The sequence below is a fragment of the Camponotus floridanus genome, unplaced genomic scaffold, assembly GCF_003227725.1.
Source record: "Camponotus floridanus strain SB8 unplaced genomic scaffold, Cflo_v7.5 scaffold89, whole genome shotgun sequence".
NCBI lineage: Eukaryota > Metazoa > Arthropoda > Insecta > Hymenoptera > Formicidae > Camponotus > Camponotus floridanus.
This window is the reverse complement of record NW_020229859.1, coordinates 316,371-329,103: the sequence shown is the minus strand read 5'-3', so window position 1 is coordinate 329,103 and position 12,733 is coordinate 316,371. Positions and strand designations below refer to the sequence as shown.

General features: G+C 24.3%; 1 protein-coding gene across 1 annotated transcript; it reads right to left on the bottom strand.

The window, feature by feature from the left end:
• Positions 1 to 718: 718 nt before the first annotated feature.
• On the bottom strand, positions 719 to 12,414 carry LOC105255910. Its single transcript, XM_025414729.1, has 14 exons — positions 12,242 to 12,414; positions 10,530 to 10,799; positions 9,690 to 10,170; positions 9,163 to 9,262; positions 8,814 to 8,933; positions 8,602 to 8,757; positions 7,778 to 7,828; positions 5,957 to 6,074; positions 4,314 to 4,583; positions 3,550 to 4,030; positions 2,051 to 2,150; positions 1,744 to 1,863; positions 1,531 to 1,686; positions 719 to 792 (listed from the first exon to the last, which is right to left on the bottom strand). The coding sequence occupies exons 1-14, from the start codon at positions 12,255 to 12,257 to the stop codon at positions 739 to 741; spliced, it is 2,493 nt and encodes an 830-aa protein (XP_025270514.1). The 5' UTR covers positions 12,258 to 12,414; the 3' UTR covers positions 719 to 738.
• Positions 12,415 to 12,733: the final 319 nt, after the last annotated feature.

Sequence of the window (12,733 nt, the reverse complement as noted above, 5' to 3'; positions counted from 1 at the left end):
TGGTGTTAGTGGAATGTTATTATTTAATTAGCGTGTACTGTGTATTGCGCTGTGTATTTATTAAATTCAAAACATATTCAAAGTTGACCTGTGTAAAGAATTTTAAATAGCGTATATTTTCGTATTCTCAAATGAAGATTGTGTTGTAAAACGAAAAATAAAAATATTCTTTTTTTAAATTAATTTTCTTTTAAATCTATTTTTGTTGTGTGTGTGTGTGTATGTGTGTGTGTCACATTGTGTATTATTTAGTCATGATAAGAAACAATGGATAAATTAGCAAAAAAATCTATGTACAATATAATAATAAATATCTTATAAAATAATAAATACATATAACATTATAATTTAATTTTGAAGTGTTATCAAAACGATAGAAATATTTTGTATCAAAGCTAAATTACTAAATTGTATCTATATGTGTTTTAAGTTTTAATAAATACGTTTTAAATAGGCATTTTAACCGCATTTGTTTTAATCTATTAGTTTTAATCTATTTGTTTTAATCTTTTAGTCTATTAAATCTATTAATATACTAATGAACTATATTAATATTGTATAAACAATATTATGCAAATTATTGTTTTTCGAAAACTTTGCATTATATACAATATATTGTATATAATGTTGTGACGCAAAAATATGTTTAGCAAATATAATAAAATTAATCATTTTTAATTATCAAATAATTAGTAATACACATACATTATTTTCTCTTTCTTTTCTATTATAGCTTTTCTAATCTTTTATTGTCACCAACATAGATAGGTATCCCATTGCTGTTTTCACCGTCTAAACAAAGTAAAAATAAGAATATTTAAATTTTTTTTATTTTTAAAGTAAAATAATAATTATAATGTAATCATATATGCGCATATGATATGCAAAATATCTTGCAATTATATAATATTTAAATTATACAATATTTTTCTCTTAAACAATAAATTATGTAGATTAATTAGAATCGAAAATTCTATTGCTTGGAAATGAAATTTAAATTTGAAAGGAAAAAAGTTCATCTTTGTTTTCATCGGAAGATATATTAATTATTATTATTATCATTATCATTATTATTATCATTATTATTATTATTATTATATTACTATTAATTTCTTTGTTACAGGTTTAATCGTTATGTTTCAATAAATATTAAACTAATTTAAATAGATTAGAATTAATCCATTATTTTTATTTTTAAGGAAAGGATATTGAATAATTTGAATAATTTACATTGTGTATTAATGTATAATTAAAATTATTTGTAATCATCTTGCCAGTTGCATCTAATATTTGTATAAATATTAGTTAACTGGTATAAATCGGTATCATTTAAATCGATTGCAGATTTGAATACGTATATTATATAAGTTACAATCTGAACGTATGCGAATAATACTCTATATTTATCGATCAATTTTTTTTTCAATTGCTTATAATTCTGTATAATTAAACAGCGATAAGAAGCTATATGAAAAGATATTTAATTTAGAACGTATTTAAAAAACGAATATTTAAAAATAAGTTCCTCACTGTTCCGAACATCTCCATCGAAAAATTTCCAAATTTTCCAGCTGTTAATTTAAGCGCTATTGAAGATCCATGTACAATGAATATCAAATTTTTCGCATCTTTGGCCGGTATATTATACCATTTGCATTCATATACGCAATGTGCCATACCGCTGCTCTGGAAATTACACTTTTCATTTTACACAGATTCCATTAATTTACATAACTATCTTACCTCTGTTAAAAGTCTTTCAGCTGAATAGCAGTAAATGTATAATTGTGTTAACACAAGAATGACATAAAATAAGAGAAAAGCCATTTTGAAAGTAGATACATCTAATTTGTCTGTTATTATCTGAAGATATATATTTTTCTCAGTTCAAATGCATATAACAGTACAATTATGCCATAATATTAAAAATATATTATAATATGAAAAGACTTTATATGTATATATATTTTTTTTAATCTTTCTAATATAAGATATATGAAAATATTCAAATAAAAAGAAAATGTACTTGTATAAGTCGTTCCTTACTTACCGTGTAAACTTGGAAAGTTTCAAAACACAGTTGAAAAGTAGCAGCTAGCATGTGCGCAAATAGCACTGCGCTATAACAATTGTCAATCGTTCTTGCATCCCTTCAAAAATTATTCACATTGTTAATTTAAAATTAATTTTATTAAAACTTATGAGCAATTATTGTCATAAAAAAATTACTTTATTTATATCATAATTAAAATTTAGAAAAGTACAGCCAAACATATGAGAATAAGTGTAGAAAGAAATGAAATATATGAATTTTTACTACTTAAGCTAAATCAATGAAAATATTGATTAAAGCAAGACAAGATTTCACTGAAGATTAAATATTTTTGATTTTCATGAATATTTTTAATGATTTTCAATGAAAAGACACATCTATGCGCTTTTTCTTCGTTTTATACAGAGTGTTTCTTAAGCGATATTGAAAATTCCAGGAAGTAATTCCTTGGACAACTTTAAAGAAAAATATTCCTATGAATATAGATCCGGAAATGACTCCCTACAAAATTATAGGCTTTTAAAGTTAAAAAAAATAAAAGAATTGTATGATTATCTTTCGCAATTTTTAATTGAAGGTTTTTAGTCGAAATTCAAAACCATACCTCGTAAACATAAACATTATGTTTATGATCTTCATGGAATTGTTTTCAACACTATTCGAATATGCTTAGAATTTATGAGTCAATGATCAAAACATATTCAATGATTAAAATAATGTAAGCGTGCGTAGTTGCGTGAGGTGAACACCTCGACCATTTAATTTATTCAAGTTAATACTTTTTTACTTATTATTACTAAATTAAAAATTATGAAAGATAATCTGAATCCTTTTATTTTTCTTTAACTTTGAAAACCTATAACTCTGCAGGGAAGTATTTCTAAATTCATGTATAAGAACTTTTTTCTTTGTCCAAAAAATAACTTCCTGGAGTTTTCGACATCGTAGAAAATATCTACATTGATTATATTAATAAAATTTCACTAAAAAAATAGCTATTAACTTATTTTTCTCATTGTCATTAGTGACACTTCGTAGTTTACAATGCTATATTGAAACCATTACTTATCAGAGAATACACTAATTCTATTTAAGAAAGCATTGGAAAAAAGAATACATAAAGAGATAGATTATTTTATTAAATAATTTCGCATTATAAATTTAAATAAATAAATAAATTTTTATATAATAATTTTTCAATAAATTAATTTTACATTTTTTGAGTTTCATATTTAAATTTTATAAAATTTTAAAATACTTTTGACACTAAGAAATATGTTATACGTAAAGAAAAAATTTTTTATATAAGATTTTTTTATATAAAATATTGCACATATTTCTCCTATGTATAATAATATGACATGTGATACATAAAAAAACGATATGTGTTAGTGTTTTAAATATTTCATTTACATTTTTAAATATTTTATAAAATTAATGTGCATTTATGGAGATTTTACAATTTAAATGATCGCCGGAAATTCTTTGAGACATACCGTATAAGATGTATATGTCGTATCGCAATGGCAGTTAAGCCTTCCTTAAATTTTGAAGAGGATATGGATTTATTGGCTAGTTCATCGACTAAATTATTGAGTGTCGTTCGTAGATTTATTAGTTGCGCGCATATATGCAGCAAAAGTGTTGAGATAAAACTATCGACAGTACAATTGATTAGTGCTGTGCATAATCCGCCACAAAGCTGGATGATAAATGTGATCTCGTAGTTCGGACTCTTCTGGGAATTATAAGGATAAACGAAATGATAGACCAGTCTGCGTTGAGGCTGATGAATATTTCGATAAAATTTCAGAAGATTAAAACACATGTAAAATGAAACTGTTATTGTTGCAAATGCATAATATCTAGAAGATAAGCTTCTGCCACGTCTCGCGAGTCTCAGCATCGTATTTCTTTCAGGATTGTTCCATGAATTTACCCAATCGATCATGACTGATGTCATCAGTGTTCGTAGTGCTTTCAAATTAAACACACACACACACACATACATATACATATATATAAATTATAAAAGCGTAAGATAAACTATTTTATTATACAAATATAATAATCTAAATATAGTACAATGATAATATTAGATATGAATTGAAAATCTAGTATTTGTATTATTTACTTATATTGTTTTATTATTTATAATAATATTTGTTTGTTTATATTTATTTATAAATATTGTTTTAATATTTAGAATAAAATAAATATATTTATTCCATGTATTTATTGTTGCAAAATAATTGCTTACTTTCGCTATGATACCAAGTAGCGATCAACTTGCTCAATGCCATCAAACTGAAATTGGCGGAAGCTATATATTCCACCATACGAGTCACATTACCCCAAGCACGAATCATATTCGTCAACTGCGGTATTATCACGTAAAGACTCAGAATACATGTAACAGTTATAAATCTTATGCTTGGCCGACGAAAGTTGCTTAAAGGAATACATGGATCGGGCCATACACCTAACATTCGCAAACATTGTCGACTCAAAGCAAATGCGTAACTCAAATCTAACAAAAATACAAATTTTGGATAAAATATCACATTAATGTTGATTTAGAAGTAACATTATTATTTTATATTATTTCTTAACATTTTCTCTTTCCATTTATATATTTTAAGTAATTATATTTAGTTTAAAAACATATCCAAAGATTGATTTTTTCACAAATCTATGTATTAAATTAGCACTCGAAAAAGAATTTCATTCACTTATATTAATTTCTCTCTAATCTATTATATTGATTGTATTATTATATAGTATTATTATATAGACTGTGAAAATATTTATTTTGTACTTGAAGGAGACAGCGTATATATTAATATTGAGAAATATATAATAGAGAAAAAAAGAGATAATGTTATTTTGAAAATTAAATTAAGCATACTTCTATTAATAATTTTTATTAATATTTTCTATTAATAATATTTCATTGTAATTATTTTATATGCAGTTACATTACATAAACTTTAAGTCTCTTGATAACATTTTTTCTTATATTGCTATATCCTTCTAGAAAACATTGCTGTTTTATTTAATTTTTAACTTTCATAAAAATTTTCCATCTCTATTTATGTGCTAGAGGGAAACGAATTATGATTCGTATATAAGCACAAATTTAATATAATTCGATTTATACCATTATATCCAACTTTGTTGTTGAAAAACACTTTAGATCAATCTATATGTCGAAAGCAAATATTTTTTGCCAGTGGAGAAAGTTTAAGTATGAACTCTGATAAACTGTCGCGAAACACAAAGTTTTTTGAAAGATCTATAGACGAGTGCTTGTATTAAATCATAATTTTCGCAAGATTGCGTAAAAATTGTTAAGAACAAATTTTTCCCTTTATGTTTTACAAGTAAACTGTAAATAGAACTGCAAATAAACTGTAAATAAACTGCAAATATTATTATATAATATATATTGCATTTAGCAAAAATTTAATAAGTAACACGTTAACAAAAAACTGATTATACTTACCTTGAGAAAAACATATCATTTTCAATATTAATAAAATAAATAAACATTATATTCATTTATATTGGAATATAAAAGAAAATAACATGAGTTGTATAAAATTGAGAAAATATTATCGATAGCACATATTGGATGTCAAGAACAATCACATAATTATTTTTTTGTAATTTGTAAATTTTTCTTCAATACGATACCACTCGTGCGAATAAAAATTTAAAGTAATAATTAATCTTTATTGAAGTCTTATATATGTTCATATCGGAACAGTTTTTATTAACGCACGTTGATAATAAAAAATATATGATTTTTATACTTTACTATATTAGCTATGTTATAACATAATGGGATTATATTTTTAGTTGCGATGCGAATCTTTCTGCTATTTTTCGAAATTATTCTACCTTTGTTGACATTCATTGATGTTCGCAGGGTGAAAATTATCGCTTGACTGATCGCTCTTCGCGATTGTAAAAACGTTACGTGATTTTGCGCTTGCTCAGTACACGAAGGATTCAACAACTATCATTTGCCTGTAAACCCTTTCGAATATAACAGTAATTCATGTTGTACGTAACTGCCAACTACATAGGGCTGAATATAGTGAATACTGCGCTTGCTTTTCGACTATAAGCAAAGTAAGGGGATTCGAGTATTGTATTAGAGAAGACTCCATGATGGGATATACTTGAAATTTAATTAAATAGTTTGAACTTGAGAAAGTGAACGTTATTTTGTCAGTGGCTTTTTACTCTTACGAGCATTTCAAAGTGATTTAACGATGAAATAGTGATTATCATATGAAAGAAAAGATAATCAAGAAAAATTTACTAATTAATTATAAGCATTATAGACATATAATGTGTGCTGAATGCATTTATAAAAATAAATAAAAAGAATGTGCTAATATTGTTATAGAGGATTGAATTGATTAAAAAACGCTAAACAGATAACTTTACAATGTAGTGACAATTAAGAGAGAGTATTATATAAAAAGTTATATAGAAAAGAATTATTTTTATAAAAATTGTAGATGTTGTTATTGGACTTGAAAACGTCAGCAAATTAAAATCATGGATTATTACAATGTTCCGCTGTATACGATGCCATTATTAGTGAATTGTTCTTTGATTAGTGTGTTCGTGAATTATGATTTTTTTGATGTTGGTGTTAGTGGAATGTTATGTTTGATTAGTGTACTGTGTATTGCGATACATATTCAAAGTTGACTGTGTATAGAATTTCAAATAGAGCATATTTTCATATTCTCAAATGAAGATTGTGTTATAAAGTGAAAAATATAAATATTCTTTTTTTAAATTAATTTTCTTTTAAATTTATTTTTGTTGTGTGTGTGTGTCACATTGTGTATTAATTAATCATGTTAAAAAACGAAAATTAACAAAAAAATCTATGTACAAAATAATAATAAATACGTTATAAAATAATAGATACATGTAACATTGTGATTTAATTTTGAGGCAGTGTTATCAAAACGAAAAAATACAATATTTTGTATTAATAACTAGATTATACTAAATGTATCATGTGTTTTAAGTTTTAATAACGTAAGTATATAAATGATATTAGTAAATTAAATTATATTTTATTATCTTTCTATGTTAAATTAAATTATATTTTCGTTTTATTATGTAATTATATTTTCGTATTATTATGAAATAATTTATTCAGGCGAAATATATAAATTAAATATAATATAAAAGGAAAGGATAGACAGAAATATTTATCAAAGCGAACTATTATTGTATTTGACAAGAATTATTATTTCCTTATTTGCAAGAAACAAAGTACATACATTACATACAATAAAAAAATATAATAAGCTAAATTATTTAATTAATAACTAAATTATTGATCAAAATTTACTTTAAAAGTTTAATTTAGTCTTCATCTTAATTTATTTATAATTAGATATGGCTTAATAGGAAATAAAGAATATGTATTTTGACGCAAAAATATATTTAGCAAATATAATAAAATTAATCATTTTTAATTATCAATTAAATCAATGAATTAATTATTTATAATTAATCATTTTTAATAATTAATAATATACTTTTAAGCACACTTAGTTTGATTTTATAATAATTGCTATATATTACGTATAATATTTTCTATATATACACATATATGTAGAATCATACAATATTTCCAACATATACACATACATTATTTTCTTTTTCTTCTCCATTATAGCTTCTCTAATCTTTTATTGTCAACAACATAGATAGATATCCCATTGCTGTTTTCAGCGTCTAAATAAAATAAAAATAAGAATTTAAATATTTTGTTTTATTTTTACAGTAAAATATAATAATTATATATAATATAATGACATATGCACATATAATACAATATTTTCTGCAAATACACAATTTTCCTCTTTAGCAATAAATTATGTAGATTAATTAGAATCGAAAATTCTATTGCCCGGAAATGAAATTTAAATTTGAAAAGAAAAAGGTTCATTTCCGTTTTCATCGGAAAGTACATTAATTTATTATTATTATTATTATTATTATTATTATTATTATTATTATTATTATTATTATTATTATTATTATTATTATAATATTAATTTATTTTATTCTTTTATTATAGATTTAATCATTATTTTTCAATATTAAACTAATTTGAATAGGTTAGAATTAATCCATTACTTTTATTCAAGAAAAGGATATTAAATAATTTGAATAATTTACATTGTGTATCAATGTACAATTAAAATTATTTGTAATAATCTTATCAGTTGCACCTAATATTTATCAATATTGATTAAATGGTATAAATCGATATCATCTAAATTATCGAATTCGATATCAGATAGCAGATATTAATACATATATTGTATAAGTTACAAATCTGGCCATATGCAAATTATATCCTATATTAATCGAACAACTTTTCAATTGCTTACAGTCAATTGCTACAGTCTTATATATTTAAACAGAGATAGAAAGCTATATGAGAAGATATTTAATTTAGAACGTATTAAAGAAATGAATATTTAAGAATTAGAATGTCTCACTGCTCCGAACATCTCCATCGAAAAAATTCCAAATTTTCCAGCTGTTAATTTAAGCGCTATTGAAGATCCATGTATGATAAATATCAAATTTTTCGCATCTTTGGCCGGTATATTATACCATTTGCATTCATACACGCAATGTGCCATACCACTGCTCTGAAAATTACACTTTTTATTTTACACAATCCCATTAATTTACATAACTATCTTACCTCTGTTAAGAGTCTTTCAGCTGAATAACAATAAATGTATAATTGCGTTAACACAAGAATGACATAAAATAAGAGAAAAGCCATTTTGAAAGCAGATACGTCTAATTTGTCTGTTATGATCTGAAGATATTTTTCTCAAGTCAAATGTAACATATAACAGTACAATTATGTCACAATATTTAAAATATATTATAATATGGAAAAGCCTTATATGTATATATATATATATATATATATATATATACATATATATATATTTTTTTTTTTTTTTTTAATCTTTCTAATATAAGATATACGAAAATAATCAAATAAAAACAAAAAATACTTATATAAGTCGTTCCTTACTTACCGTGTAAACTTGAAAAGTTTCAAAACACAATTGAAAAGTAGCGGCTAGCATATGCACAAATAGCACTGCGCTGTAACAATTGTCAATTGTCTTTGCATCCCTTGAAAAATTATTCTCATTATACACTCATTATAAATTGTCGACTTACATTATTATAATTCCAATCGGTAATAAGAAAATGAATGCGCTTGAAAATATCAAAATCTTTTTAATTTTCTTTAAAAATAAAAGAAAGTTAATAATATTAAAAGGAGATATATGAATGTTTAATGCTTAAGCTGAATCAATGAAAATACTAATTAAAGCAATGACAAAATTTCACTGAAGAAAAATACATAAAAAAAAATCTTAATTGTATGAGAAATATTTTTATATAAGATATGACATATGGTATATGAGGAAAAGAGATATACAGTTATTATCTTGAATATTTTGTTTGTATATTTAAATTTTATAAAATTACTCCAAATGTGCATTTATGGAGAGTTTACAATTTAAATGATCGGCGGAAATTCTTTTAGACATACCGTATAAGATGTTTATGCCGTATTGCAATTGCAGCTAAGCCTTCCTTAAATTTCGAAGAGGATATGGATTTATTGGCTAATTCATCGACTAAATTATTGAGTGCCGTTCGTAGATTTATTAGTTGTGCGCATACATGCAACAGGAGTATCGAGATGAAACTATCGACGGTACAATTAATTAGTCCTGTGCATAATCCGCCGCAAAGTTGTATGACAAATGTGATCTCGTAATTCGGACTCTTCTGTGAATTATAAGGATAAACGAAATGATAGACCAGTCTACGTTCAGGCTGATGAATATTTCGATAAAATTTCAGAAGATTTAAACATATATAAAACAAGACTCCCGTTGTCGCAAGTGCATAATATCTAGAAGATAAGCTTCTGCCACGTCTTGCGAGTCTTAGCATCATATTTCTTTCAGGACTGTTCGTTGAATTTATCCAATCGATCATGACTGATGTCATCAGTGTTCGAAGTGCTTTCAAATTGAACATATATATATATATATATATATATATATATATATATATTATATACGTATATAAACTATACATGTAATTTATATATATATATATATATATATATATATATATATACACATATACACATGTCTACACATGTCTACACATACAAATACACATATTTATGTATATATAAATTGTCATAGCGTAAAATTAATATTTTAATATACAAAATAATAAATCTAAATATCGTACAATGACAATATTAGATGTGAATTGAAAATCTAGTATTTGTATTATTTACTTATATTGTTTTATTATTTATAATAAAATAAGTATATTTGTCCAATGTATTTATTGTTGTAAAATTACTTACTTTTGCTATGATACCAAGTAGCGATCAACTTGCTCAATGCCATCAAACTGAAATTGGCAGAGGCTATATATTCGACCATATGAATCACATTACCCCAAGCGCGAATCATATTCGTCAACTGCGGCATTATCACGTAAAGACTCAGAATACATGTAACAATTATGAATCTTATGCTTGGCCGATGAAAGTCGTTTAAAGGGATACATGGATCAGGCCATATACCTAACATTCGCAAACATTGACGACTCAGAGCAAACGCGTAACTCAAATCTAACAAAAATACAAGTTTTAGATAAAATATCACATTAATGGTTGATTTAGAAGTAACATTATTATTTTATATTATTTCTTAACATTTTCTTTTTCCGTTTATATTTTAAGTAATTATATTTAGTTTACAAGCCATATTCAAGGATTGATTTTTTCACAAATCTGTGTATTAAATTAGCACTCGAAAAAGAACTTTATTTACTTATATTATTTTCTCTCTCTAATCTATTATATTGATTGTATTATTGTACTATAATATTATTACGTAGGCTGTGGAAATATTTATTTTGTACTGGAAGGAAGCAGCGTATATGTATTAATATTGAGAAATATGTAATAGGGGAAAAAAGAGATAATATTATTTTGAAAAGGAAATTTAAAATATTTCTATTAATAATTTTGTTTAATTGTACTTATTTTATATGCACAGTTATATTATATAAACTTTAAATCTCTTGATAAAATCTTTTTATATTCTATAATTTATTATATTCTTCTAGAAAACATTGCTGTTTTAATTTTTTTTAACTTTCATAAAAATTTTCCATCTCTTTTTATACTAGAGGGAAACGAATTATGATTCGTGTATAAGCACAATTCTATCATAATTCGGTTTATACCACATATCCAACTTTGTTGTTGAAAAACACTTTAAATCAATCTATACGTCGAAAGCGAATATTTTTTGCCAGTGGAAAAAGTTTAAGTATTAACTCTGACAAACTGTCGCGAAGCACAAAGTTTTTTGAGAGATCTATAGACGAGTACTTGCACTGTTACGAAATTATAATTTTCGCAAGCTTGTGTAAAAAAATTGCTAGGAACAAGTTATTCTCTTTATATTTTGAAAAATAAATTGTAAATAATGCAAATATTATTGTGTTATTTATGTTTTTTTTTATTAAATTTTTGTAAATATTTTTGCAATAAATATTATTACATAATATATATTGCAAAAATATTTACAAAAATTTAATAAAAAAAAACATAAATAACACAATAAACATAAATAACACATTAAATAACAAAAAAAATTGATTATACTTATCTCGAGAAAAATATTTTTTCAATATTAATAAAATAAATAAACAATATATTCATTTATAATTTAATATAAAAGAAAATAGCATAAGTTGTATAAAACTGAAAAAATATTATCGATAGCACATATTTTTGGATGCCAAGAACAATATATCATATAATTATTTTTTTATAACTTGTAAATTTTTCTTCGATATCACTCGTACGAATAATAATTAATCTTTATTGAAGTCTTATATATGTTCAAACCGGAGCAGTTTTTATTAACGCAGGTTTATAGTAAAAAAACCTATGATTTGTATACTTTACTGTACGTAGTACATAACTATTTCATGACATAATAGGATTATATTTTTAGTTGCGATGCGAATCTTTCTGTTATTTTCCAGAACGTATTCTACCTTTGTTGACGTTCATTGAAGTTCGCGGGGTAAAAATTATTGCTTGACTGATCGCTCTTCGCGATTGTAAAAACGTTACGTGATTTTGCGCTTGCTCAGTACACGAAGGATTCAACAACTACCATTTGCTAATATGCCTGTAAACTCTTTCGAATATAACAGTAATTCATGTTGTACGTAACTACTAACTACATTGAGCTGAATCGTAGTGAATATTGCGCTTTTCGACTATAAGCAAGTTGAGGGGATTCGGGTTTTGTAATAGAGAAGACTCCAAGATGAGATATATATCTGGAATTTAACTAAATATGCTTGAACTTGTAAAGAATATATTATTTTATAAGTGACTTTCTGTACGAGCATTTGTACATTTCAAAGCGATTTAAAATAGTGATTTAAAATGGTGAAATAGTGATTACTATACGAAAAAAAGATTATCAAGAAAAATTTAATAATTAATTAATAATTAATTAATAGGAATATAATATGTGC